The sequence below is a fragment of the Calonectris borealis genome, chromosome 17 (assembly GCF_964195595.1).
Source record: "Calonectris borealis chromosome 17, bCalBor7.hap1.2, whole genome shotgun sequence".
Taxonomy (NCBI): Eukaryota; Metazoa; Chordata; class Aves; order Procellariiformes; family Procellariidae; genus Calonectris; species Calonectris borealis.
Genome location: NC_134328.1, coordinates 17,759,722 through 17,786,277, shown reverse-complemented (window position 1 = coordinate 17,786,277; position 26,556 = coordinate 17,759,722). Strand labels below are relative to the sequence as shown.

The 26,556-nt window shown below is 63.7% G+C and overlaps 4 protein-coding genes across 5 annotated transcripts; 2 read left to right on the top strand and 2 right to left on the bottom strand.

Moving 5' to 3' along the window:
• The first annotated feature begins 1,387 nt into the window (after positions 1 to 1,387).
• On the top strand, positions 1,388 to 3,339 carry TNNC2 (troponin C2, fast skeletal type). Its single transcript, XM_075166972.1, has 6 exons — positions 1,388 to 1,451; positions 2,241 to 2,292; positions 2,404 to 2,547; positions 2,628 to 2,742; positions 2,848 to 2,984; positions 3,087 to 3,339. The coding sequence occupies exons 1-6, from the start codon at positions 1,440 to 1,442 to the stop codon at positions 3,116 to 3,118; spliced, it is 492 nt and encodes a 163-aa protein (XP_075023073.1). The 5' UTR covers positions 1,388 to 1,439; the 3' UTR covers positions 3,119 to 3,339.
• An 852-nt stretch (positions 3,340 to 4,191) lies between these two features.
• Positions 4,192 to 5,170, top strand: LOC142089878 (regulator of G-protein signaling 9-binding protein-like). Its single transcript, XM_075166961.1, has 2 exons — positions 4,192 to 4,384; positions 4,524 to 5,170. The coding sequence occupies exons 1-2, from the start codon at positions 4,192 to 4,194 to the stop codon at positions 4,967 to 4,969; spliced, it is 639 nt and encodes a 212-aa protein (XP_075023062.1). The 3' UTR covers positions 4,970 to 5,170.
• A 129-nt stretch (positions 5,171 to 5,299) lies between these two features.
• On the bottom strand, positions 5,300 to 6,955 carry UBE2C (ubiquitin conjugating enzyme E2 C). Its single transcript, XM_075166962.1, has 6 exons — positions 6,486 to 6,955; positions 6,373 to 6,400; positions 6,200 to 6,286; positions 5,819 to 6,023; positions 5,659 to 5,718; positions 5,300 to 5,500 (listed from the first exon to the last, which is right to left on the bottom strand). Exons 1-6 carry the CDS (start codon positions 6,584 to 6,586, stop codon positions 5,442 to 5,444), a joined length of 540 nt encoding a protein of 179 aa, XP_075023063.1. The 5' UTR covers positions 6,587 to 6,955; the 3' UTR covers positions 5,300 to 5,441.
• A 95-nt stretch (positions 6,956 to 7,050) lies between these two features.
• On the bottom strand, positions 7,051 to 12,064 carry DNTTIP1 (deoxynucleotidyltransferase terminal interacting protein 1). Of its 2 annotated transcripts, XM_075166959.1 has the most exons (13): positions 11,913 to 12,064; positions 11,772 to 11,842; positions 11,410 to 11,506; positions 11,208 to 11,306; positions 10,638 to 10,706; positions 10,220 to 10,276; positions 9,911 to 9,972; positions 9,398 to 9,443; positions 8,867 to 8,925; positions 8,625 to 8,685; positions 8,152 to 8,223; positions 7,712 to 7,767; positions 7,051 to 7,241 (listed from the first exon to the last, which is right to left on the bottom strand). In XM_075166959.1, exons 1-13 carry the CDS (start codon positions 11,997 to 11,999, stop codon positions 7,103 to 7,105), a joined length of 975 nt encoding a protein of 324 aa, XP_075023060.1. In that variant the 5' UTR covers positions 12,000 to 12,064; the 3' UTR covers positions 7,051 to 7,102. The 2 variants fall into 2 exon arrangements, with proteins under 2 accessions (XP_075023060.1, XP_075023061.1); XM_075166960.1 differs by lacking the exon at positions 8,152 to 8,223.
• Between the last annotated feature and the right edge of the window lie 14,492 nt (positions 12,065 to 26,556).

Genomic DNA, 26,556 nt, shown 5'->3' with positions numbered 1-26,556 from the left:
CCCGCCGCCCTCACCCTAGCTGCCCTCGCCACGTGCCTGGTGCGGCTGGGCTGCACCCACGGCGCTCGCCCTGCCTTACTTAGTGCCGCACCCGCCCCCTCCTCCTTGCTTTCTTGGGAATGTCTATTAATATCGAGGAACCAGCCCAGCTGCTGCCATCGCTCTGCCCCTGCTCACCCACTGCGCCCTGCTGCAGCACCCCGCCCAGGTTCGGTCGGGGATCCCTGCACTCCCCTGGGTGCGGGCGGGTCTGTGGGGGCTTCAGCACCCAGTGCCCAGGGAGCCCCAAATCCTCCCCAGCCCCCCCTGCCCGGCTGCTGGGCAGGATGGGACACATGGGGGGCTGGGTGGTGCTGTCCTCAGCTCCCATCTGGGGAATGGGGGTTCCGGCAAAACCAGGAGCCAGGGAACCTCCTGGATGTCCTTGGCGCTGGGACCTTGCAGGTCAGCCTGACCCTGCTGCAGCCCCAAGGCCCTCTGCAACCCCCCTGGAACACTGCAACGCATGGGCCACTTGGCCAGTGTGTCCGAAAGCCAGTAGCCCCGGCCAGGCCCTGGCAAAGGTGGCTGGCATGGGCTGTGGCGTGCGAGGGCAGAGCCTTTGAGGAGGCTCCCGGGCAGATTTCCCACTCTCCTGACAGCACGAAAAGACGGGACCTTTTCCGGACCCAGGTGCCAACGGCGCCAGGGACCCCATACCGCGGGGGGGGCACGCTCCACACCCCCTCAGGGGCTTTGTGCCCCAGGCCCCGCTGGGGTCTCCTTCCTTGTCTGGGAGGGATTGCTGCAGCACGTGTATGCCCTGGCCCACCAGAGCAGAAAATGAGGGTGAAGTAAGGGGGCTAGAGGTGGCGGGGCGAGGCTGGAGCCCCTGGGGTCTTGGGGGGGGTGAGGGAGGGGACACTGTGCTGGGGGAGCCCAGCCGTGGTGGGAGCCTGCCCCAGGCCGGGCGGTGGGTTCGGCAGGGGAGCTGGTGATGGTCCGCGTCTGTGGCGCTGGGGCAGACAGGTCAGCGCAGGGGGAAGCCCTGGCCCCCTTGTTTGGGTGATGCTGGCTGCTCCGGGGCTATTTTTAACCCCCTCCTTGCTGAGCCGCCCCGGGCAGGGGGGTGCTGCAGAGGGGGAGGCAGAGCCACCCTCCTGCCAAGGCTCTGGTGTCCCTCCCTGGAGGGCTTGAATTTCTATCCCGGCTTCAGACCCACATTTAATCCCCTTGGCCAATAACGTTTTGGCTAAATTAGGTAAAATGCACCCGTTGCCAATGAGCGGGGCCGGATTGCCACCAGGGAGCTGATAGGCTGCTGGGGCTGGGGGGGCCAGTGGTTGGGGGCACGCCGCATGACGGGGACGCTACAAATTGGGGTGCCAGAGGCACCAGGGAGCTTCTGGGGACTTCTGCTGCAGGAGGTGGTAGCTCCCTGGGGGAGGGAAGCTGCAGAAATGCCTTCAATGGTAAGAGCTCCCATGCTGCCACGAGCCGTGTGCCGTGTGCCGCGTGCTACATGCCATGTGCAGCATGCTGGGGTGAGACCTGGCAGGGCAGGAGGCACTGGGCTCCCCACGCGCCCCGGGGCATCCGGGCTGCTGAGATGCCTCAGCAGATGGTGGCGGGGAGACGGTCCCCGGGGCTGGGCTGACCGCAGCAGGCGAGGGCCGGGAGGCGTTGGGGCGGCACAGGGTCCCCGCGGTACGTGCCCCGGGGAGGGTCCGCGCGACTGCTTGAGGGGCGCGGGTGCCTGGGGACACTGTCTCAGCCCCGGCCAGGGCTTGGGGCTGCATGGAGGCGGCGGTGGAAGGGGGTGGCTGAAAGCCGAGCGCTGGGTCATGCGACACAGTGTCACCGCCGGCTCTGCAGCCGGCCCGTGCCTCCAGGAGAAACTCGATCAGGGCCAACAGGTGCCCATGGCCACAGCCCTGCTGCTCCCTACAAGGGGAGCTGCGGAGATCCCAAAATAGTGCTGCGTGCCTGGGATGCCAAGGCTGCACCCGGGGACCGCAGCCCCTGTGCCGTGGAGCCCCCCCCAGCTGGCGGGGGGCCCCAGGCAGGCAGGCAGCTCCCTGTAGCCCACCCCCCTCGCAGGTGCCTGGGCAGCACTGCAGCTACAGCGACTGCCGGGGGGCCGCGGCTTGCCCCAGCACAGCCCTGTACTCCAGCTGGACAGGGGCTCTCCCCACACCCATGCAAGGGGCTCCCAGGCGCGCTGCGGGCGGCCACGGTGACTGCTCTCCCTTGCCTTGCAGACGGACCAGCAGGCCGAAGCCCGCGCCTTCCTCAGCGAGGAGATGATTGCGGGTGAGCACGGAGGCGGCAGGGATAGGGGCAACCTAGACAGCCCAGGCTCTGTCCTGCTGCCATGGTCCCATCCCGTGCGCTGCCCAGCCCTGACGCCCCTCTTCCCCACAGAGTTCAAGGCCGCCTTCGACATGTTTGATGCGGACGGCGGCGGGGACATCAGCACCAAGGAGCTGGGGACGGTGATGAGGATGCTGGGCCAAAACCCCACCAAGGAGGAGCTGGACGCCATCATAGAGGAGGTGGACGAGGATGGTGAGCGGCCCTCGGTGGCAGGCAGCGGGCGGTGGGTGCCGGATGGGCAACCTGACCTGTGCTCAGCTTCCTCCCCACAGGCAGCGGCACCATCGACTTCGAGGAGTTCCTGGTGATGATGGTGCGCCAGATGAAGGAGGACGCCAAGGGCAAGTCTGAGGAGGAGTTGGCCAACTGCTTCCGCATCTTCGACCGGTGAGTGGGGGGCAATGCCTGCGCGCCCATGCCTGCGCGCCCCTGCCCGCGCGCCCCTGCCCATCGGGGCGAGTGGGGCTGCATCCAGCCCTCACCCTCCTGTAGGAATGCGGATGGGTTCATTGACATTGAGGAGCTGGGTGAGATCCTGAGGGCCACTGGGGAGCACGTCACTGAGGAGGACATAGAGGACCTGATGAAGGACTCAGACAAGAACAATGATGGCCGCATCGACTTTGACGGTGAGCGATGGCCCCGGCCCTCGCCCCCCGGCTGCCCCGGCCAAGCTCCCGTGCTGCCTGCCCTGGGCACGGCCGCGGGCTGAGGGTGCTGCTCTCTTCCAGAGTTCCTGAAGATGATGGAGGGTGTGCAGTAAGGGACCAGACATTCCTCGGGCCGGCCGCTGTGCCCAGCCCTGCTCCACCGCTGCCCGGGGAGCAGCAGCTCTGCAGTGCCTGGCCCCCAGCTGCCTGCGCTGGCTGGGACCCTGCCCCATGCCGGGGCACCAGTCTTGCCCCGTTGCCGGCAGCCGAGCTTTTCCTCCAGTCTGTCGCATGCAGTTTCAGTCTGAGCCTCATTAAAAGGGGAAAGGCTTGAGCTGCTGGTGTGGGATTTCACTGGGTTCGCGTGGGGAGGGAGCCACGGCACCGTGTCCCCTGTGCCGCTCCCCAGGGAGGGGGATGTATCCAGGTGGGTGCCCCGCACCCCGTGCTGGTCGGGCTCACCCTGCGGGGCCGTGCCAACAGGGTGTGGGGGCAGCACGGGGCCGCAGTTCCCACGAGCTGCTGGGCGGGCAGCCAGCGCTGAGCTCAGACTTTCCATGCGGAGCGGCCAGTTCACACGCCAGCGGGTGAGGGAGTGCGGCTCCGGCCCTGAGGGGTCCCAGCAGACAGCGAAGCTCCAGGAGCCGGAGGCCCTGGGGGGCTGCTCCTGCCTGCTCTGGGGCAGGGCTGTGAGACCAGGGGGATCTGGGGAGCCACCACTGCCTGCCCCGCACCAGGATCCCTGTGTCCACCCGGAAGAGCACAGGGGACCTGGCTATAAGGTGGGGGGGCAGCAGCTGGCCCCTCCCTGCGGGGTCAAGGCGATGCTGGAGCTGCCGTGCCTGGACAGCCTGTACCAGCCCGCCATGCATCACTGCTCCCCGGGGACCCGCTCCTCCTCGGGCACTCGCAGCGGCTCCGCGCAAGCCTCTCCAGCCAGGAAAGAGCGCAGCAGGGGGGATGAGGGGGGCATGCTCCCCACGCCAGGGTGGGTGGGGACCAGGGACTGCCTGGCACACGTGGGGACAGTGGGACTGGCACTGTGCAGCTGGCAGGATTCAGGGACATGGCTCCGGGCCTGTCACATCCCTGTGGCACAGCACTGCGGCACAGGGGAGCTGAGGCCCCTGGGGAGGTGGAGGCCGCTGCGGAGGGACCTGGCCCTGCCCCGTCCTCACGGGGCGCAATGGCACTGGGGAGAGGGGACGCGTGCCGTGCACGGGGGGCAGTGGGGACATGTGGAGCTGCCCAGGCTGCCCTCTGCAAGGCCACGGCTGGGCACCGGCAGCTGGTACTGCAGCTCGGGGGCAGCGCTGACGGCCCCCGGCTGCGGGAGGAGCGGCGCAGGAGGAGTACGGAGGCCCGCGAGCTCAGCGCTGGTAAGGAGGGGGCTGCTGCCCCAGGCAGTGCGTGAGGGGGAGGGCCCGGGAGCAGCGGCTGCGGTACCCCCCCTGCACCCACACTGGGGCTGGTGAGGGGTTCTGGGGCTGCCCTGGCTCAGCGTCCCCCATCCTGCAGGCCTGCAGCATGCGCTGCTGGCAGGGCTGCGGCAGGCACCAGCAAGGCCCGAGGAGCAGCGGGAGCTGGAGCGGTTGTGGGTGCTCTTCCTTTCCGCCCTGGAGCTCTTCCTGCAGGACCTGTGCCGAGCCCACCACCTCTGCCAGCTCTTCTCCACGGAGGGAGGCGGTGCAGCTCTGCTGCGCACCGGGCTCGGGGGCCGGGGGCCACCCAGCCGCAAGGGGAGCCGGCGTGGGGGGGGTCCCACACAGCCCCCGGCTGCCCTGCATCTAGAGGAGGAGATTGAGCAGGTGAGGGCCACGCTGGCGGAGATGGAGAGCAGAGCCAACATCCCACCGTGGACAGTGGAGGCCACACAGCCAGCGGGGACGGGCGGCACTGCAGCGCCCGCAGCCGAGGTGACTCGGGGGGCGCCTCACGTTGGGCACTGCTGCAGCGTGCTCTGACTGGGGGGCAGGAGAGGAGGCAGCAGGGTTGGCATCTGCCATGCACACGCGGGCGCCACGGAGCAGGAGATAGGGCTCTGCATACCCCCATAGCCCCTGTCCGCCTGCCCGGGCAGGCGATGCTGGGGGCTGCCCCCACCCCGCGGTGGGAACGGGACCAGCTCTGGGCAGCCTAAGTGTTAATAAAGCCCCTGTTGCCCCACGAGGGTTCGTGTCCCTCCCTTCCTGCCCAAGCTTGCAAAGGGGCCAGTGGGACCATGGGGCTGGGCTGACCGAGAAGGTGCCTCCGGGCACTCATGGGGTGCCAGACTGCAACAAAACCCCCAGAAGAAAAGTTATAAACGTGCATTTATTTATACATTAACTGTGGCTCGGACTGCAAAATTAATTTAAAAACAGCCTATGATACAGAAAGCTGGGGGGAGCAGCCGGACAGGGAGTGGGCAGAGACCCAGGGGAGAGGCGGCGCGGGTCAGGTTTCCTGGCTCTTGGCCTGCTTGGCGTATGTCTCCCGCACGTACTTCTTGTAGGCTGAGAAGAGAGGGGGCCACGAGTCTAAGGGTCCTGGGGCAGCTGCAGGGCTGGGCAGGCAGCGGGACGCAGCAGGGTTGGGGGGCTGCGCTGCTGCCCACCCTGGAGGGAGGGAGGGAGGGAGGTGGGAGGGGGGGGCGCCCCCCCCGGTCACTCACCAGCTTGGTTCTTCCAGAGCTCAGCGGCGTGCGTGTTCAGGGGGCTCTCGATGTTTGGCTCTGGGGACAGGGGCTGGGTCAGTGGGCGGGGTGGCCTGGACCCCCAACCCCGCCGCTGACCCCTGCCAGCACCTCACTACAGCGTGGCCACGGGACCCACCTGCCAGCAGGCTCTGGATGGAGAGCAGGATGGTGCGGACGTCGTAGAGGGCCGACCACTTGTCCTTGAGGATGTCAAGGCAGATGTTGCCCTGGGTGTCGACGTTGGGGTGGTAGCAGGGCGTCAGGAACCGCACGGTGGGTGCGGTGTAGGGGTACCCGCTGGGGAACTCCAGTGACAGCCGGTACCGCAGCTCCTCGTACGCCTGGGGGCAGGAGTCAGGGGCGGGGGCCACAGCCCCGGGTGGGGGGAGCCCCAGTTGGGGCGGGAGGGCACGGGGAGGCCTGAGACCACCCTCGGCCGAGGGGAACAGAATGGACCCGGGGCCAGGGGCCCCCCCAGCCCGGGGTCCCGCCGCCGTGCCGGGTCCCCGCCGCTCACCGTGCCGGCTGCGCCGTCGATGGTCCCGATCCACTTGAAGAGGTTGTCGGACTCGGGGAAGGCGGAGATGCCCTTGTCACCGGACATCTGCGGGGGCAGCACGTCAGGGCGGCCCGGGACTCCTCGGCCCGGCCCCGGGACCCCCCCCGGCCCGGCCCCGGGACCCCACTCACCATGAGCGCCATCAGCTCCTGCTGCAGCCTGCGGGGGAAGCACACGTTACCGGTCCGGTCCGGCGGGGCAGTCCCCGGCTCCGACCCCGGCCCCGGCCCCGGCCCCAACTCACCTCTTCCCCACCGAGCCGCGGGCCGCCGTGGCCCCCGCCTCACCCGCTTTGCGGGCGGCCGCGCTGGGCACGGCGGCGGGGTCGGCGTTCTGCGAGGCCATGGCGGCTCCCGGGGGCGCTGGGCGACGCACCCGCCTCCGGCCGCCGCTGCCCGGCGGTTCACGGGCGCTGGACGCGGCTCGCGCTCCCGGGCGGCGGCGCACCGGGCTCCGCGCCCGCCCGCGGCTGCGCTCCGCGCAGGACCCGGCCCCCGCTGCGGCTCTGCCCTGCGGCGGCTCTCCCCGGTCCGGTCCCGCTCCTCCCGCGCCGCTCCCGCGGCCCGTTTGAATGTTTCCAACGTGCGGCGGCTCAGCCAATCAGCGCGCAGCCCCGTTCGAGCCGGCCAATCGTCGCTCGCCGGGGATGCGGCTCCCACGGTAACTGCCGGCGGCCGCAGAATGGCCGCTGGGCGCCGCCGCGGAAACGTCGCGATTGGCCGCTGCCCCGGGAGGCGGAGCCGCGCGTCCCGGCGGGCCCTTAAAGGGCCAGACACCCCCCCCGGTCCCTTTCCCAGGAGACGGCGGAGGCGAGTGCGAAGCGGCTTTATTAGGGGCCGGGGGGCCCTCGGGGGCGGGGCCTCAGGGCTCGGAGGGGCCCTCGGGGGGCGGCGCGTCCCCCCCGCGGCGAAGCGTCTCCATGTGCTTCTGCATCTTCTCCGTCATCCACGCCGGCGGGACGAAGGGCTTCAGCTCCTCCAGCCGCAGGTCAACAGAGTCCCTGGGGAGAGGTGGGGTGAGACGGAGGGACCCCGGCACCCACTGTGGACCCCCGACCAGCTCCGAGCCCAGACACCCGGCACCCACCATGGATCCCGGCACCCATCACGGACCCCTGACCAGCACCGAGCCCAAATGGACCCTGGCACCCACCGTGGACCCCCAACCAGAACCAAGCCCAAACCCCCGGCACCCACCATGGACCCTGGCACCCACCGTGGACCCCCAACCAGCACCGAGCCCAAACCCCCGCCATGCAACACGGGCCCAGCACCCACAACAGACCCTGGCACCCACTCCAGCCAGCCCCAAGCCCTTAACCAGCACCGAGCCCCCAAACTCTCAGCTCTGAGCCCCCCAACCAGCATGGTGCCCTCTGCAGTGGAGCAGCAAGGGGGGGTGCGGCAGAGGTGCCCAAGGCAACAGCCCCAGGCACGGCAGCACGCACGGCACCCCTGCCTCGGTCCTCACCTGTAATCGTCACTGGCAGCCAAATCCCGAATGTCCTCTTCGATGAGGAGGTAGGCCTGCAGCACAAGGCGGGGGGACACCTCAGGGCTGCCGTGCATCCGCTTCGGCACCCAGGAGGGGCAGCGAGGGCAGCACCGCATCCCCCATCCCCGGACAGCGCAGAGCCGCTGCTCCCCGCGGGAGCCGGCTGCGCCTCCTGGCCTGCGCTGCTCACCCTCGCGTGCGCCCGAATCCCGAGGGGCAGCGGACGGACCTCCGCGGCGCCCTGGGAGCCTCTGCCTGCGTGCGCCTGCCTAGCCTCCTGCCAAAGCTGCCTCTCCCGCAGCACGCCGCTCGCTGCACGCGCCCTGGCTCGCTGCTCCTCCGCCCGTCCTAGCCCTGCGGTGGGTCTCTGCGCGGTTCCCGCCGGCTGCAGGAGCCATGAGCCCGGGCGTACTCACCATCTTGCCCCCAGTGGCCCTCATGTGCTGCTGCTCTGCCAGCCAGTGCTTATCTTGCGGGTCAGCTGCGTACTGCAATAAAGCAGCAAGGACCTAGCTGAACACAGGCAACAGACCTTCCACTCTGACCGCCCTCCTGCTGGGACGCTGCGCCCGCTCCAGCGCTCCCTCAAGCGCGTTGCCCCCCATGGTGCTGCCTGGCAGGGGCTGCCAGGGGAGGGCTCTGCTCTGCCTGCTGTTTCTCCGACCTCAAGCCCTGGCTCCAGGCAAACCCGCCGCCTCGGAGGCTGTGCTAAGCCGTTAACTTATATTCCAGTGTGCTAGCCAGACTGTGTGTGTAGTGCTCCAAGATAATAAAGAAGGGCGTGGGGGAGGAAGAAAACAAGCGAGCCAAAGCACACGCTCCCGATTCCCATGAGAAACCATTTCTGAGCAAACCCCGAAGGAGGAAGCGTCCTGCCGCGGCATCTGACCTTAAAGAGGTGGGGATGCTTGATGTAGAGTCGCCCTCTTGTTCCTCCCATCCCGAGAGCTCTGAAAGAGGAACACGAGGGGGTGTTACACCTGTGCGGAGGGCAGCTGTGGTGGTACGGGGACACCTCTCCTCCCCAAGCCCTTCCTACTGCTTTCAAGGCAGAGAAGCGAAGTGACGGGAGGAGTCTTACGGGCTCCTGCCTTGGAGACACCACCCTCCATCGACAGGGCCATTCCTTACTTGTTTGCTCGAGATCCCAGCACAAAGGTTGTGGTTTCGTTCAGTCGGGATGGATCCCACTACAGAGCAATTGGAAAAGGGGCAACATTAGAAATGAAGCTGGTGCCAGCCCATGCTCCACGAGCCTCAGCTCTCTGATGGGGAACCTCGGAACCGCCCCCGGCCTAGGAGGGAGGGAGCTGGCCACAGACCTCCGGACTTCCGCAGAGGAGGGAAGTTACATTCCCTCTGGGCTGATCTAAGCAGTTTCCCTCATGGGAAACACTTGTGGGATCCTCCTGGCTCCTGCTGCTCTCCCCAGGTCTCCTAAGAGCGGCACCACACCGCAAAGCTACAGGCTACAGTGCCTGGGGGAGACAAGCAAAGGCCTCCAGGCACTTCGCTCCTCTTCTTGCTTCTGTCCTGCACTGCAGGGGCCCGTCGGGGCAGAGCACAGCTCGGTGCTGTCCTCTGCTCCCACAGCAGTAGGGCTCTGCTGGCGGAAGCAAAGGGGAGGAGAAGGTGAGCCCAGCAGTGTCGGCCAGCCAATACCTTTGGTCCATCCCTTCTCACGGGCTCAGAGACTTTAAGCTTCCACCTGAGGGAAAGGAAAATGCAGTAAGAACGAGTACCTGCGGGACCACTGCAGTCACCACCACGGCACCAGGAGCAGGGATTGAGCCCCAGCCCTTCCAGATCCGCCCCTGTTCACACCCTCTGTTCCCCTGCGGTGCCCAGCTCCTCATCTTTGCTTCACATTCACTTCTCCCCGGTTGCCAGGATCCCACCACCACCCGTGTCTCACACTGCTCACTCTGCATGGTCCATCTGGACCTTTTCACCCCTTTGGGCCTGTTTTAAAACCACTTCCTTGAAGGTCCTTGCCTCTTGGGGGGAACAGCTCAACCTAAAACCCTCCTGCCCTCCCTCTGGCACTCCCCCTGCACCTCTCCTTTGTGCAGGAGAGGAAGGAGACCGCAGCGTTTCTGTACTCCCCCATTCAGGCAGCCTCATTTCCCTCCCGCTCTCCCGAAACAGGGGTTCTAGCTCAGGACCCATACTCACGCAGCCATGCCTGAGACCCCACGATCGTTCGACAGGCTCTGTCCCGGAGGCCGCCCCTTTCTCTGCAGGGAAGAAATCCTTCAGTGACTCAGCTGTGCAGGCTGAGAGAACCCTCTTGTCACCCACCTCCTCCCAGGGAAGCTGCTCTTTTTGTCACGAGCAGAAATGCTGGCTGGCACAAGAGCGAGCACCTCTGAGGCATCGCAGAAGCTGCCTGTGCACTTGGACGTGCTCATGCTGTGGGAATGGCCAGGAACAAGGAGCAGGCTTCCCGAAACGTAAAATCCCTTGTGTGGAAAACCCTCCTACCTTTTTGGGAATGGGGCTCCCTCGACGATTCAGCTCCTCATCCATTTGTCGGGCACGCTGGAAGAGGAACAGGCGTGGAATGAGCAGGCCCCTCTCCCCGCCTAGTCATGCAGGGCCCCACGCATCCAGCCGACCGCTCTCTCCTTTGCCACGCTCGAGGCAGAGAGCACAAGCGTGCAGGGAAATGCCACCCCCACCCCGCCTCGGTGAGAAGCACCGAACTGCAACAAGCAGCAACTGTGCCTGGGATTTTAGTTGCCCTGTGGGTACCGCTCCCTCCTAACCTAACATCCCCCACCTCTGCTGCCTCGCTAGCGTGCTGACAGACAAGAGGCAGAGAACAAAGCAATTCCAACCCTTCTCCTTCTCCCAGCTCTTACAAGTCATTTAAGCCTCTGGGAACAATAACAACTTTTACCTTTGGTACTGCCTGCTCATGGGGCAACCTGGGAACAACCTTTTTGCCGTCGGAGAACAGCAGTTTGGCCTGCAGGAAGAGAAAGAAAGGTTACTTGATTCTGGGTCCAGAGAAGGACCTGCCAGCAACCCCCACTTCCATGTATCTGCTCGAAAGCCCTGTAACAGCTCTGCTTTCAGAGTGCCGCCAGGCAGTGCTTTCACAGATGGCAAGATGCAAAAGCACAATCTGAGCGTGATGAAGTCTGGGCAACTGCAGCAAGACGTGAAAGAAAAAAATCCCGCCCCACCGCCCCGGACTCTCCGGCGGGTGGCAAGGGGCCGGTCTCTGTGGAAGCTCCAGCCGTGCACACGTGCCAACAGAGCAGCAGTGGAAAGAGCAGCACAAGCTGCCCAGTCCCGACTGCTCTCCTCTTCCCAGTGAGAATGAAGCAAAGCACAGCAACCACACAAGGGCTGCGGATGTCCCCCCGGGGCTAACGGCAGAGGCATTAAGAGGGATGTGTCCTAGCTGGGCTGCTCTGCTCGGCCAGGCTCTGCTGAAGGAGTGGAGCCCCTCGCTAGTGCCCACCTGCTCCAGGCAGCTCCGACAGGTCTCCTGGATGAGCTGCTCCGGGTCCACCTCCTCCCCGACATTATCACGCACGTTGATTGCTGCCTTCTGGAAAAACTGGAGAGAAGGCGGCAGGAGAGGGTTAGAGCCTGGAAGCGGAGTGCTCTCTACACAGCCCGTGATGGGACGGGGCAGCGGGGCCCGTCCCTGCAGCTCTCACCTTCATGTACTTGTTGAAGACACCCCGGATTTCCTCGTTGATGCTGGGCTGCAGAACAGCTCGCAGCAGGTCCATGGACACGGCCGGGTCCGTGAAGCTGAAGGTGGAGGAGTCAGGTGGGGGGCGCGGGACTCCCCTTGCTCCAGTCTGGTCTCACCCAGATCCTCCCTCCGGTCCGGTGCTCGCTCCAGCCAGTCTAGTCCAGCCCAGTGCCTCTGTTCAGCCCTCCCCCTCGGGCCCGCCCGCACTCAGCCCTCTCCCCGGACTCGCCCAGCGCCACCCCGCCAGCCCCCTCCCCTTCCCGCCCCGGCCCAGCTCCCCACCGGCCGGTCCCTCCGGCGGAGGCCGCGGCCCGCCCGTACCTGGTGGTCATCTGGGAGCGCCGGCCGCGCCGCTGCACCTGCCGGTGCTTGATCATGATGTTCCAGGGGCTCTGCGGGACACACGCGTCAGCCGCGGCCCGCCCGCTGCCCGCCCGGCCCCGGCCCCGGCCCTCGCCTCACCGTGCTGACCAGCTGCTCCTCGGCGCCGCCCGGGCCCTCCTCGCCCGGCGGCCCCGGCTGCTGCTCCGCATCGCGGGCGGCACCCATGGCGGCGGCGGCCCCGCACCCGCACCCGCACCCGCTCCCGCTCCCGCTCCCGCTCCCGGCCCGCGCGACCGGAAGCGCCGGGCCCAGCGCGCGTCATCGGGCCGCGACGCCCGGCCGCGCGCCAGAAGTGACGGCCTGCCATGGCGGGCGGGGGTCCCGGCCGGGGCGTCTCCGGCCGGGGCGGCGGCGGGCGCAGGAGCCCCGCGGAGGCACACACGGTGCGTCCTTGTGGACGGGGCCGCGGGCGGGGCGGCTTCCGGCTGTCCGAGGAGGCGGCCTCCGTCCTGCCGGCTCGGCTGCGGCCTGGCCTGGAGCACAGCCGGAGTGCGGCGGGCTGCTGGGCGCTGCAGCCTCCCCCGGGCCGCCCGCGGCGGCGGTCGGGGCGGTGGGGCAGAGCAGCGAGCTGAATGCAAAGAGCCCGAGGGGGCGAGGCAGGCTGGCCTCGCCGTTGTGAATTTAACACACCCACGTTTGCTTCTCTCCGTGCCTCCACCATTGTTTCCCCCTCATGGCTTGTTTTAAACCTCACCCTTGGTATGCGTAGTTCCTCTCATACATACACGGGTGCGAGGTCATGTAAGAACACACAGCAATAAAGAAATCCTTAGATCTTTACTAAAGAAGTGCGGCTTCATGGATGACTGCAGTGATGGATGGTCATCTCTAAAATAATCCTCAGACCGAAAGCCTTAAAAAGTCATGCTCTTCTGCCCTATCCACCTAGGAGCAGGACCTGTCTCAGACAAAGATGGTGGTGTGTTGACCCTGCCGATGAGATGGAAGTAATTGTGGCTGCAGAAAGGTGAATGTTTGTTCTTCCATGATCTGTGTGTTCTTTGTTGTATTATATTCTACACTTGAAACAGAAAAATAAACTCGTTGCAGTTCCAATTGACTTTTTTCTGCAAGTGTCTCATCTTTCTGGAATCTCATTGTTTATCTGAGGAAACACTCGAAACCAGCATTTCCTCATCTTGTCCAACGTGTGCAGAATAGTCCAAATGACTGGTCTGTCGTTTTCTAGACCTTCTTACTATGTGTCGTGGTCAACAAGAAACTTTCCTGTTGGGTCAGGTGGATAACAGCGTTTTCTTTGGTTAAAAAACATTTGCTGTTTTGCTGGTAATGTTTTTCCTTGTTACTTCCAAGATGATTGTGAGATAAACCAAACGGACGGGGTTTCCCAAAGCACGCGATGCTGAGGCCCTTCAGCGTCTCGTGTTCAGAGCGGCCGCTGTGAGGATGGTGCAGACAGACGCGTGCTCGAGCAGTTGTTTCCAGTTCGCTCTCCCCACGCGCTCTGTGTGTGAGTGGGGAAGCGCTTGGCTGTGCCGCGGAGAGGGAAAGCGGATTCTCCTCCTCTGCTGGGTTTGCCGGACGCTCCAGAGCAGCGCCTGCGGTGTGGGCACACGTGGTGGTGCCTCCAGCGGATGGTCTCTGGGTGTCTCTCAGCATTTGTTACTGCGGCCTGTGGCTGCGTCCCCCCAGCGTGACCAGTGTGATTCTTCTGCTCTAGCTGTCAGCCCCACAGTGACCACGCTCGGCACCTGCGGGAGACCAGACCGGCCGCAGGAGGAGAGGCTGAGTGACTCACGGGCTCACGCACTGGAAGAGGCTCCTGCCCTTCTTGTCTCCTTCCTGCCGCTTTGCCCGGGGCTGCATCCGCCCAGGGTGAGATCAGGCTGTTGGACAAACCTGACCTGCGGATGTGGGGCCAATCGAGTCATCATCAGTGTTGCCATAACTTCATTATCATCCGCACCGGGCTTTTTATGTGCTTATTTTGGTTGCTCGAAATTGTTAGCAGCAAAAGTTGGACATTGTCCAGAGGAGAGGAAAAATAACTATTGAAGTAGAAACTCATGGGGAAACGTGAAAAGGATGGTTTTGTTTAACCTGCGAAAGCTCGATGGAGAGAGGGCTCAGCTCTGTACGTTTGCTGCAGAGAGGACACCACAAGAGGACAAGAAGTCCTTGTCTTGGTTTGAATCAAGTGAGACGTGGATCAGATCTTTGGAAAAACTTTCCAATTACAAGATGACTTAAGTCCTGGAACAAATTCTCAGTAAAGGAGTCCCCGTCTTTGCAGGGATAGGGATGTTTTTTTAAGAGCACATCAGAACAATGTCTGTCTTACCTAAATGTAACTCATGAGATGACTTGTTTGGATCTCCTCCAGCCCCCAGTTTTTAATGGTAATTTTTCTGTGGTTCTGTGCAGTAGGTGCACATGACAAAACACGCCAGCCTCCAAATGTCTGCCAGACACAAACAGCCGTTTCACAGCTGAGGTTGCCTGATTCTGCTTGGATTCACAGAGAGACTTTGGACGAGTCCCATCTGTCCCCAGTGCCCTCAGTGCAGACAGGCCTGTGGGGCGGGCAGGCTTTTGGTGGCAGCAGAAAGCCTGTTGAGTCCAATCCCACATCCCGGTTTGGCAGCGAGATTCTTGCAGGCAAAGCTTCATTATGCTGCTGGATCCTCACGACGGTGTTGGGTCTGCCCTTGCAGGTCACCACAGGGCTGCAGCGTAAGAGGACAAGCAGCACAGGGGGTTAGGAAGGAGGAATGGGATCGCAGCCTGTAAACTTCAACTGCATACCATTACTTCTTAGCATCAAATGCTGTAAAATTATACCAGCCTTCACAGAAAGACAGCTGGCAGGACATCGCAGAGGAGTCTGAGAATGAAGTGGGCTGAGGCGGGTAGGAAGGGGAACAGAAGAGGGAGAGAAACAGAGCAGTTTGAATGCCAAGAGCCCCTTTCCCATCGATCTGTGTCAGCCTCAGGAGGCAGCGAGGATGTTCCTTGTCTGTGGAGCCAGGTGGGCATGTGGGGTGGTCTGAGGTGAGCTCCTGCTGCCCCATGGAAGCGTGATTTATGTGGATGCTGTGAGCTCTGCATCTGAGTAGTGACGACCTGCCCTGGCCACAGCCCAGCCTTCCCCGGGAGGGTCCGGGTGCAGGAGCAGTTCTGCTCATCACTGTGGCATTTGCTCTTTCTTCCAGGTCTTTACTTGCTCTGGCTTCTTTTGCAAATGACTACAGCACCAGTGCCTGTAAGATCCTGCTGAGGGCCGCACACGCCTGCCGCGTCCTGCCGCAGCAGCAGATGTGATTTTTTGGTTTACTTTTCTCTATTCACCCCCTGACCTCTCGTGAGACTGGTGCTGCACTGCAGGTAATCCATGAGAGTCATGAAATGGCTGATGAGGAGAGGGGAAACACGACCAAAAAGCATTCGGAGACCCAAATAATGTTCCTGGTGGGCACACAGCGATCACTAGTCGCTCCCAAGAGCGAGCCGGAGGGCTCCGGTGCACATCCCCACTCTCCACGGTCCTGCGCTGCTGTGTGCGATGGGTGCAGGTATGATCCTGCTCTGTGGGATCTGAGTTGTGTCACTGGAACAGGACCTGCAGGTTCATCTCTCCGAGGCGTTTATGTCGGTATAGAAATGTCCTTGTAAGGCATTCTCCTTCATTAGTTCCCTAAATGTTAACTAATATTATGATCTGCTAAAACGGAAACGTGCCAGAACGACGGCGTTGCTCCCAGGAGGAGGAGCCGCTGGGCTAGCGCGGGGGCAGAGGCAGAGGCAGAGCTCTCTGCTGCGGCAGTCCCGGGCTTAGAAGGAGCCCCGCAGTCCTGCAAGTTGTTCCGGATTGTTCGCCAGATGCATGGAACGGAGTTGACGCTGCCAACACCGGCAGGACGGCACAGACTGTTCTGCGGGGTGTCCTGCTCGACAGTGATTAATAGTGACAGCAATGTGCGATAAGCACCGGGCTATCGGGTTAAGCCGTGGAGCTGTGAGGTGTGAAACATTGGATCTTCAACAAACACGGGTGGTTCACGTAGAAATTGCACCCAAATTGAGTCACAGCTGCGAGGAGAAGACTCAACCTGTACTTAAAGCATATTTCTTGCAATGAGCCCTCTTCCCACACAGGTTTGGCAGCACAGAGCCATGCACCTTCCCACTCCTGAATCGTGTCTCTTGCACTGCTCCTGCATCACTTCGATGTGACTTTGATGGAAAGCAATTTGAGCAGGAACTTTGCCTTTTCAGTTTTCATGGCATGCACTTGCTTAGAATTGTAGAAATAATGTTGAGCTCAAACCAATTAATTTCACTCACCCCACAGTTGCAGATTTAAACTCTATTTGTCTTTTGATCGAGCAAGTCCAACCCATTCTTGCCTGGTGCTGGTGTGTCCTGGCCAGACCAGTCCTTAAGTTCTCCTATAATTTGATTGCACGTTAGTTTGTGTGCCGTTGAAGAAATAATTAAGTAGGGAAGGAAAAAATTGCAAAATCAGATTCTGACTAGCACTTCTGTGTGACTTGAGAATAACTTCATTTAAATGGGTTGACACTCACATAATTGAAGTTACTACTTAATCTGTTATTTCAAACATATTAAATAAGTCTTTACCCTGAAATCAGGTGCAGAGAAAAGGGAAGTAAATGTGGCAGTGCATTTAATTTTTCATTCACTCTTAATGTGGGTCTGCAGTGAGGGCCGCCAGTTTGGACCTGTGTTCTCCTCACCTCGTCCTTGAAATCCTGAGACTTTTCCCTCCAGAGAGCTCCATTTCATTGGAGCACTGTTTCACCGGAGCAGACCCTTCTGCTGGATTCACAGCGGAGTGAGCAGCCTGAGGTCTGGTTCCGTTGGCAGGACCAGCGCTGTCTGAAGGATCCGAGACCCTGGGGTCAGGACCTGCCCAAAGGGACCAGCAGGAAGGGAGCTGATCGGGAGCAGGCGCAGGCAGCCCTAGCTTTTCCCGCCCGGCATCACAGCGAGGCACCGGCAGCGTCCGGGCTCAGGGGGATGGTTTGTCCCTGGGTGCTGCTGGGCGGCAGTGGTGGAGTTGGTCACAGCCTTCAGCAAGGTGGTGGGGATTCCCGTCAAGAGCAGCGGGGAAGAATCTGCCTCCCTGCAGCCAGGGTTCCCCCTTCCCTCCTCCCCATCCCTGTACTGTCCTCCCCGCGGGGACGCTGGATCCTGCTCCTGTCTTGGTTGTGGGTGGAGAAAGGCAGCTGGAGTGGCTCTTTAGAAAACAGAATTACAGTAAAACGTGGGAGGTTCCTACAAGTCACCTGCAATCTGCTTCCTCCCATCCCGGACCCGGCCTGCCTGGGAGGAACTTTAAATTGCCGCCTGGCTCAGCCCCGGCCACTGGCTCTGGCAGCATGACGGCGAGAGGCATCTTCCTGCTGGGGCTCCTTGCCCTGTGGGCAGAGCTGCAGGCAGCACCTACCGCAGGCAAGTACAGGCACGCTGGGAACACCCAGCCTCTCTAGATTTTAAGAACATTTTCCATATTTTCATAGTATCATAGAACGGTTTGGTTTGGAAGGGACCTTTAAAGTTCATCTAGTCCAACCCCCCTGCAACGAGCAGGGACATCTTCAACTAGATCAGTGTTGATGATGATGTTCAGTGATGTGTGTTTAAATGTCTGTTTTCATCCTTGTGTTTATGAAAGCTTCTTGTGAAGAGTTGTAACCCTTGTGAGGTTTAGCCTTTGCTTAAATTTTATAATCTTTGAGTTCTGCAAAACTCCTGCTGAGGATGGAGACGGTGGTGGCACCAGCGCACAGGCGTAGGGATGCTCAGGAAGAGGTTCATCAGCCGAACCAGTGACCAGGGCAGGGACTGGGGGAAATGTCAGCCCGGCCAGAGCCCTGGGGTGCTGCGGACGGCACCGAGACGGGCTGGACTGGACCCAGACTGGGCTGCCTGGGGGGGCCGGGATGGTCCGTCCTGGCTGGACAGAGCAGCTTCCATTCGTGGAGCTGGGACCCCCCTGGGGCGAGTGGGGACCCCTACCCCTCACAGCCCTGCTCAGGGCATCTCCAACCAAAATGGGAACCCACAGGCTGTTAGAGCCGAGCTCCAGCGGGCTGAGCTCTGCTGCCCACCCGCCTGTGCCTGCCTCGGGCCAGAGCGCAGCACGCTCCTCGTCCGGGCTGGCAGCTGCCCCTGTGCTTTGCTTCGTGGCAGGTTCCGGGCGTCTCTCCCCTCCGAAAGCACCAGCCCTGCCAGGGGTTGCAGCTCTGGGAGAAAGGAAATTCTCAAAGAAGAATTATTTTTTCTTCTCTTTTTTTTTGGGGGGGGAATGGCCAATTTTCAAAGAAGTGAAAATTGCATTTCTTTTGAATGAGCAGTGAAATGATTTTGAGAGCAGTGTTTGAGATTTTACTGAACCCCTCCTTTCCAAATGCTCCTGCATGTGTTGCCGGGTGGGCTGTTTTATTCTAAGGCTTAAACTCTGAGGCAGCAACGGCTCCTGTGCAGCGGGAGCCAGGTTTGCTGTTGCTCTGTAACAAGATGCTGCGGCCATCGCACACTGATGAAAATGTGTTGAAGAAGCTTGAGCTTCTTTGGTCTCAGTTTACAGGCTGGTTTTAAGCCTTACGATACAACCTGCCTTTTGCCAGCCAGCCGGCGATGCTGGTGCCTCCATTGCTAATGTGCTGGTCCCATTCCCTGCCTCAGAGCGATGTCAAGGGGCCAGCACTGCCCGTGGGGAGCCTTGTGCCGCGCCACTCTGCTGCTGAGCGGAATTGCTTGCTGCTGCCCAACAGGAGAGCATGCAGATTGACTTCCTAAATACTCTTGGTGATATATTTATGCCCTGGTTAAATAGCACATGCTGTATTTGTATTTGTTTTGCTAAGAAGTTGCTGCAGTCAATAGTGCAATGTTCACCTGTTCCTGCACCCCCCGGGAGCACCCCAGGACACACAGACACACAGACACGCATTTTCTTGCTCTTCCTCTCCAAGTTCTGGCACTGCTCTCCAAGCTCTGCACCTGAAATCGCCCCGGCAGCTGTCCCCTCCCGGCGGGGAGGCCGGTGCTTTGGGGCTGCTGGCAGGTGCCGGTGCCGCTGCCTGCAAGGGTCGGGGAAGCCGCGAGGGAAGCGGGGCGCGGATAGGCGCGGGTGATGCGGGGCTCACCACAGGTGCCGGGGCAGGCTGCAGCGTGGCACAGTGCCGTCTCTCAGCCAGCTGCCCTGCGCAGCCAGAGCTGCGGGTGGGTGCTGGCCCCAGTGCAGAGACGCCCAGGAGTCCCAGGCGGGCAGGCGTGCTGCAGCTCCCGTGGCAGCTCCTCTGCAGCCCTGCTGCTGCTGGGCAGGCAGAGGCCTGAAATCCCACCGTGAAAAGCTGTAGGGGAAAAGGCAGCTGTGCAATGCCACGGCAAACCTGGCTGCTGCGAGCGCAGAGAGCGTCCTGCCCTCGATGCCCTGGCTCAGCATCAAAGTGCCAAGTCAGAGACCCTGAGCCATCAAGGGGCAGATTGGTGCGGGCTTTGCCCATCTGGGAGCCCTGTGCGGTGACACGGGGTGCTGGCGGGTGGGAGCCGTGGGTGGGAGCCATGGGTGGGAGCTGTGGGTGGAGGGCAGCGCAGAGCTGGTGCCCCAGGGCTGACGCTGCTGCTTTCTGCTCCCTTCCAGGGCTCCCCGGAGCAGCCCCTGCCAGGCGGGCGCAGCCAGGGCAGCCTGGAAGCACTCTGCCGGGGAAGTGCCCTTTGCCTGCAGAAGAGCCCCGCGTGGTGCCCGGTCCGCAGCCCGGCAGCATTGCCCCAGGCGGGAGGTGGGAGTCAGGTGTGGAGCAGGTGGGTGAGGACCAGCGCCCGCCCGGGGCTGAGCCAGTGGCTGCTGCGACACCCACGTCGGGGAAGAAGCCGGTGACGGGGGCCGAGCCTGCAGTGGGGAACAAGCCCACACTGGCTGGGAAGCCAGACACTGGGAAGAAACCCAGTTCAGGGAAGAAGCCAGCATGTGGGGGGAAGACTGAGACTAGGGAAAAGCCAGAGGTCGTAGCAAAGCCGGAAACCGGAGTGAAGCCGGAGACTGGAGGGAAGCCGGAGACTGGAGGGAAGCCGGAGACTGGAGGGAAGCCAGATACCGGGGGGAAGCCGGAGACTGCGGGGAAGCCGGAGACTGGAGGGAAGCCGGAGAGTGAGGGGAAGCCTGAGGCGGGAGAGAAGCCTGAGTCTGGCCGGGGTGACAGTGGGGAGGATGGTGACAGTGACAATGATGATGATGATGATGATGATGATGATGATGATAAAGATGAGCATGGTGATGACGATGACAATGGTGACGATGATGATGATGACGATAGTGACGATGATGGTGATGACAATAGTGATAACGATGACGACAGTGATGACGATGATGACTACGACGACGATGACGACTACAGAGATGATGAGGGTGATGGTGACGATGATGATGACAGTGATGATGATGGTGACGGCGATGATGCTTGGTGACCGATGCCGCAAGGTGTGCGAGGACCGTGTGGGACGAGGAGAGCCCGTGGTGGGTGGGCGCAGGGGCAGCCGCTCCCAGCCTCCTCCTCTGCCTCACTCTGCCGGGGCCGGCCCCGGGCACCAATGGCGTTTTGGGCAGGACCTTCTCTTTCCTAATAAACCCCACATTGGGCCACTGGCTTGGCATGACAGGCTGTCCGTGGTCAGTGCCTGGCATGGCCAGGCCATCGTGGCTGCCCCAGCCCTGCCCAGGGCACGGGGAGCTCCCGTGCCCACTCCTGCCCGGTGTGGGCTCAGCAGGGCTCTTTGCGCAGCGATGTGACTCTGTCCCCCACGGGAGAGCCACAGGGACGGTCCCGACCAGGCGCCCGCGCAGGACCAGCAGAGCATCTCTGGGCCAGGAGAAACCTCCCTGTGGGGTCTGTCCCCCCCAGCTCCCTGGGTCTCCCTGGGGCGAGCTGCTCCGTGGCCAGGGCCCCCCCGGCATCCTCCGAAAGCTGCTGCCGTGGCAGGGCTTGGCCAGGAGCCACGTGGGCACGGACACCCACAGGTCCAGGATCTGGTGGTTTTGCACAGGTGGTGTGCCGGGATGCTGGGAGCTCGTGCACCTCTTGGAGCCTCGCCTGTGCCCGCCGTGCTGCGCCGTGCTGTGCTGGCAGCAGGGTTGGGAGCTGGGGGACCGCTGCTTGTGCAGGATGCGAGGGGCACTCCCAGCTGACCCCCAAGGGCTCAGGGCATCCCCGACACACTCCTGCTGCAGAGCTGCACCAGGGCGAGGTCGGAGCTGGCTGTGCTGCTGCGGCCCTGGGGCAAGCCCGGGTCCTTTCTGGGGGCATGATGGGGTCCCGCCAGGCGCTGGGTCCCAGGAGGGTCTCTGGGAACAGGAATGAGCCTGGTGCCGGCAGGGATGGACGGACCCATGGAGTTTGGGCAGGATTCGTGTGTAGGTCCCCGGGGACCCTTCGGCTGTGGTGGCACAGCCCCTGCCCAGGACCCCAACCCTCCCGCAGGGGCCGAAGGTCCCACGGAGGCTGGCGGGTGCTCGCCAGGAGACTGACACAGCAGGAGCCAGCCAGTGTTCATCACAGACTGGGTTTATTGGGGAGCGGAGCGGCACAGAGACCCCCGTGCTCAGCACAGAGCTGAGGGTGAGGGGGTGGAGGTGGGATGGGGGGATGGGTGCTTATCCAGCAGCTAATGGATCCCTCCATGGATGGCTGTCCACCTGTCCACCTGTCCATCCGTCTGGTGCCGGGTGGCTGCACACGCTGGGTCCTCGGTCTGGGTCCAGGCGGGGGCTAGGTGAATCCTGGGAAGAGACGGAAGCATCCATGTCCCAAGCCCTTGCTTCGGAGCATGCTGGGGTGCAGCTGTCAGCCCTGCAGCGGGGCCCTGGGGGCCAGGGCTCTCAAGACCCTGGGCAACCCACCCAGAAGAGCTGTCGGGGGGTTTGCCGGTCACTTTTGCAGTGTGCAAGGATGTGCGGGGAGACGGCACTGCTGTGTGGGACGCTGCACCCCGGCCATGGCTGTGCTCGTCCCTGTGCATGCGGCTGCGCATCCTCGTGCAGTGCTGTCCCGCTGGCTCCCCACACCCGCCCCGTGCCCACCCTGCACCTACCTGCCCACTCACCTGTGGACACCAGCCGGGCCCAGAGGCAGCAGAGCCCCAGGAGCAGGAGCAGCGACAGCAGCCGCATGGCACGGGGAGGGCAGTGTGGGGGCTGCCTGTCTGGGCACAGGCAGGGGTTTAAATCCTCCCGGGGCTGGAGGTTGATCCCAGTGACCCGGTCCATGCCCCAGCGCCCAGCACGCTCTGTCCGAGCGTGAAAACCCCGTCCCCTCCCTCCCGCGGGCTGCTGCTGCTGGACAAGCCATGCGGGGAGGCACAAAAGTACTCCTGCTCGGCACTGGGCTCTGTGCAGCCCTGAAAGAGCCGTGCCACGCCGTGCCGTGCCACAAGACAAGAGCAGCTGGTGCAGCTTCCTGCTGTGGGGGACAGGTACAGGCCAGGCGGCAGCAAGGGGCTGGGGGACGCCGGTGTGGGGCCGGCCCTGCTGAGGCAGCGGAGGTGGATCCCCGGCTGGGCGCTGTGGAGTGGCACGTGGTGCTCTGGCAGCTCTCCGGCATTGTTCTACCTCCGGGAACAATGGCTGGCTCCCGAGGGATGTCCTGTGACTGGACACGGTCCACAGTCCTGCGCCGCCAGGGGCCCCTCAGCCCCGCACCGCCCAGCCAACCGGTGCCCACCCGGCCCCACACCTTGGGGTGGCAGCCAGGGACCAGGACTGGCCGGGGGGTGTGGGACCCTGGTGCTGAAGGCAGGAAGCCAGAGGCTGCGTGGGGGCTCTGCCCGGGCGCCGGGACTGTGGGGCCATAGCACTGGGTTCCATGTCCTCACTGGAACCAGGGTGGGTGCCCAGGTCCCTGTCACGCGGTGCTGGAGCTGCCTCTCACCTCCCGCTCCCTTCGACGGAGCTGGCAGGACCGGCCACCCCAGCCCCTGTGGCCATCTGCTGCTGAGGCTCTGGGCACGGGCACAGATCTGCACCAGCACTGTCGCTCGGAGGGACACAGACCTTCCTGGGGTCTGTCTGCGCTTCCCACTCACAGCTCTGCCCGTGCCCGGAGCCCCAAGGCAATTGCTCAGGCCCTGGCTCTCCTGGGGGGCCCCGAAGCGGCCCCCAACACCGTGCTGAGCAGGGGTGATCTGCAAGCGTGCCACAGGCTGCGCTGGCGGCAGGGGCTGTCCCGGAAGCTGCTGCTTGTCCCTGGGGCTGTGCTGTGCCAGCACCGCGTGGTGCTGCAGAGTCTGCTGGTGCGGCGTGTCGCAAGGATGGAGGCACCGGAGCCACTGGGGCTTTCCCTGCCGGCTCCCTTCCGGGAGCGCCTGTCCCTGGGAGAGGCAGGAGGGCTCCGGCACACTTGGCCAGGCAGGTTCCCTCCACGTGCGTGTGTGTGTGCACATGCAATCCAAGCTGGCCAGGTGTGGACACGTGTACGTGCGTGTACAGTCCACGCTACGTGTGCATGTGCCATCTAAACCATGCATGCCCATGCGCGCACATCCGCAGTCCAGACTGGCTGGGTGGCACCACGCGCTTGCCAGCAGCTGGCTACATGGGGACCCTCTCCCATCAGTGTGCGGGACGGAGGTGGCACGCAGGTGGGAGCACATGGAGCTGCGAGAAGAGGAGCAGTGGGGAGCGCTGGCTCCGCTGTGCCAGGGTGTCCCCATTCCCTGCAGGGGCTGTCCCTGTCCCTGTCCCTATCCCTGTCCCTGTCCTTGGGTGGGCAGCAGGGACAGTGCCTGGCTTATGTCAGCCTGGGGGAGCGTCGGTCCCGACAGTCCAGCACGATCCACGCGGGGCCAGCCGGGATGTGCCGTGGCTGAGGGAACCTGCTCTGCCCCCCAGCTCCCCCAGCCCCTCTCCTGCTGCGCACCCGGGCCAGGCAGGAGCATCATCCCAGTGGCACAGCCCCGTCCCTGTGGTGCCTGCCCTGGGAGGTGCCACATTCCTGGGTGCTCCCTGGGCTGGGCTGTCCCGGTCGCTATTTCCGCCACAGTGGAGGTCTGGCCAGCAGCTCTGCCCCGCACGGCTGCACCCATTACTCACTCCCCGGCCACATGAGCTGGACAAGGCGGCAGGGCAGGGCAGGGGTCACTGACACTGGTGGGGCGCGGTTTTCTGTTGCATGCAACCTCAATATCTGCCTGGAATCAGCCCCCCACCCCGCGGTGCCCCGAACCTCAGCACCCCCGGGACCGGCTCCCGCGTCCACCACAGTGTCCCACCAGCTTGGCCATGGTGTTACCGCCGGTGCAGGGACAGCAGGGGCTGCTCTGGAAGACGATGTCAGTCATTACAGTGATCACCCAGGTGGCTGAGATACCGTGGAGAGATAGCGGGGAAAAATGTAGCCCCGGTGGATTTTGGTGCCGTGGCCCTGTCCTTCTGCGGGTGCGGGGTTGGGAGTTTCAGTGCCACCGGCAATGTCCCAGACAGTTCAAGGTTGTGGGAGATGCGCCAAGGGCGGCCGCTGAGCTGCGGCCCCAGGACCACTGCAGTCCCCATGCAAGGGTCCCCTTCCCACCGCCCACCCTGACCTTGCGCCCCCTGATTGCCACCGGCATGTCCCTCAGGCTTTGCTCCCGCCCTGCTCAGGCTTTGCCATGTTGCCGTGTCCTGCGCCGGGGACGCTGCTGGGGTCTCCATCCTGGGGCTTCTGAGGAGAGGCAGGGGAAATCTGTGGTGGGGTGCGGGCAGGTTGCGGCGCCTCCCTCCAAACCCCACCCCGGGTCCGACTTTCCTGGCCTCTCCCCACAGAGCTTTCCTCGCCCTCCACTTCCCCTTGGGACAGTAATTACAGCAGTAATTGGGAAGACAATTATTCCTGCTGAATGGGAATAGCTTAATCTGTTTCTTCCTCCTTTTTGGCAGGTTTCACCCCACGCCCGCCCACGGGTGCCGGCGGGAAGCCAGGGACCCGCCTGCCCCCCAGCCCAGTGCCGGGAGCCCTATGCCTCTGTGGGTCCAACCCCTGGCCAGGAGCGGGGCAGGCTGCAAGCCATGTCCCATCCCCAGGGGATGCCCCTTGCACCGGCGCGATGCAGCCGCCAGACCCTGATCCGCTGCCGGGAGCAGCGGGCTGCCAGGGGGGACAGGGCACGGCTCTGCACAGGCAGCCCCCCGGGAGGGGAGCAGGTGAAGGGGATGGCCCGAAAATGGGAGAGGGTGATGAAGTGGGCGGCAAAGGGCTGATGGTGCCTGCAGGATGGGAAGGGGATAGGAGCATCACCGTCCCGCAGGACCTCCCTTCCGCAGCACCGATGGTCGGCAGGCGAGGTGGTACCCACAGGCTCAGCCCTGCATGTGGGACTGTCCCGCCCAGGATGTCCTCCGTCAAACCGGGGAGAAGGGGAGAAAGGGCATGTCCCCTGCACGACTCTTGTGCAGCGTTTCCCCGAGGACCTACACTGCAGGGAGAGCAGCGCAGCGGTGTGGTGCCCCAGACCCTTTCCTGGCTGATGGCTGCGCCAGAGCTGGCAGCTTTCCGTGCCAGGGCACAGCACCACCACACTCACTGGTAGCGGAGAGGCCGGCACCGACCTCCCCCTGCCCATCCCCATCACAGGCTCATCCCCAGGGGTCTGCGGGCAGGCGCTGGCAGTGCCCCCAGCCCAGCCCCGGCACGCTGCTGCTGCCCGGCCGGGCCCCCCGTGCGCGGCGCCGGAGCAGCCGTCCCGTCCTACCGGTCCCCCCAGCTCAAGGGCTGCGGCTGGGATGCCGCTGGGGAGGCCGGGCCCTGCCTGGGTGCGGCTCATTACCCGCATGGCAGGAATTAGCCGGGCTCGGGTGCCAGCCCCGCTCCCTCCGCCCTGCCGGCGCACCTTAAATCCCAGCCCACCGCACCCGGGGCCCAGACCCAGCTGCCCAGGGCACCATGGAGCTGCCGCCCGGCCGCCTCCTCCTCCTCCTCGCAGCCCTGCTCCCCCTCGCCGCATGGTCTGGCCCGGCCCTGCGCACGGCTGGAAGAGAGGAGCCAGGGACAGGTGAGTGCGCCCGGGGCACGTCCCGGGGACAGGGATGCTCCGGGTGCTGCTGCTGCCTGGTGCTCCCCGCTGCTTTGCGTGGTGCCAGTGTCCGTAGGGGCACGGGGCTGTGGGCAATCGGGGTCCCGCCCTGGGGTGCTGGAGGGGGCTGCTCAACCCCCTGCTCTGCGGCCCTCCCCAGCGTCCCGGCTGCTGTGTCCCGCAGCAAAGCCTGGGTACTGCTACCACATCCCAGAGGTGGAGGACCCGCTGGACGAGGACTGTGGCACCTGCCGCAGGGACGCCTCCTGCTCCCGCTGCACCGGCGACGCCAGCTGCCCCGGTGCCACCAAGTGCTGCCCCAGCAAGTGCGGCTACACGTGCCAGGAGCCAGTGCTGGGTGAGGGCTGGGTGCTGCGGCGGTGGGGCTCTGGAATGGTGGCAGGGTGAGCGCAGGGGTGGGTGACAGGAGAGGTGAGCCAAGCAAACTGGAAGGGGTCCCTTGGGGTGCCCCCAAGCTCTTGCTGGGTCCTGCAGACCCCGGGGGGGCACCACGCTGTGCAGTGGGGGAGCACCTGGGCTGCTGGTGCATGGGGCTGTGGGGCAGGCGGATGAAGAGCCGGCTGCCAGCGGGAAGGGTTCAGCAGCGAGAGGGTACCGGAGCTGTGCAGAATTTTCCCAAGGGCCCTGGGAGCGCCAAGCCCAGCGGCGTCCCTGTCCCGTCCCCGGCTCA

What these genes read in the sequence shown, in the direction of transcription:
- TNNC2 (XM_075166972.1), top strand. An exon ending in CAGCGAGGAGATGATTGCGG is followed by an intron (nt 2,293 to 2,403) that starts GTGAGCACGGAG and finishes TCTTCCCCACAG; the next exon opens with AGTTCAAGGCCGCCTTCGAC. An exon ending in AGAGGAGGTGGACGAGGATG is followed by an intron (nt 2,548 to 2,627) that starts GTGAGCGGCCCT and finishes TCCTCCCCACAG; the next exon opens with GCAGCGGCACCATCGACTTC.
- LOC142089878 (XM_075166961.1), top strand. Translation starts at nt 4,192, where the DNA reads ATGGCACTGGGGAGAGGGGACGCGTGCCGTGCACGGGGGGCAGTGGGG. An exon ending in GGCCCGCGAGCTCAGCGCTG is followed by an intron (nt 4,385 to 4,523) that starts GTAAGGAGGGGG and finishes CCCATCCTGCAG; the next exon opens with GCCTGCAGCATGCGCTGCTG.
- UBE2C (XM_075166962.1), bottom strand. Translation starts at nt 6,586, where the DNA reads ATGGCCTCGCAGAACGCCGACCCCGCCGCCGTGCCCAGCGCGGCCGCC. An exon ending in CGCGGCTCGGTGGGGAAGAG is followed by an intron (nt 6,401 to 6,485) that starts GTGAGTTGGGGC and finishes CTTCCCCCGCAG; the next exon opens with GCTGCAGCAGGAGCTGATGG. An exon ending in AGGAGCTGATGGCGCTCATG is followed by an intron (nt 6,287 to 6,372) that starts GTGAGTGGGGTC and finishes CTGCCCCCGCAG; the next exon opens with ATGTCCGGTGACAAGGGCAT.
- DNTTIP1 (XM_075166959.1), bottom strand. Translation starts at nt 11,999, where the DNA reads ATGGGTGCCGCCCGCGATGCGGAGCAGCAGCCGGGGCCGCCGGGCGAG. An exon ending in GTCGGAGCTGCCTGGAGCAG is followed by an intron (nt 10,707 to 11,207) that starts GTGGGCACTAGC and finishes CTCTTCCTGCAG; the next exon opens with GCCAAACTGCTGTTCTCCGA. An exon ending in ATGAGCAGGCAGTACCAAAG is followed by an intron (nt 10,277 to 10,637) that starts GTAAAAGTTGTT and finishes TTCCTCTTCCAG; the next exon opens with CGTGCCCGACAAATGGATGA.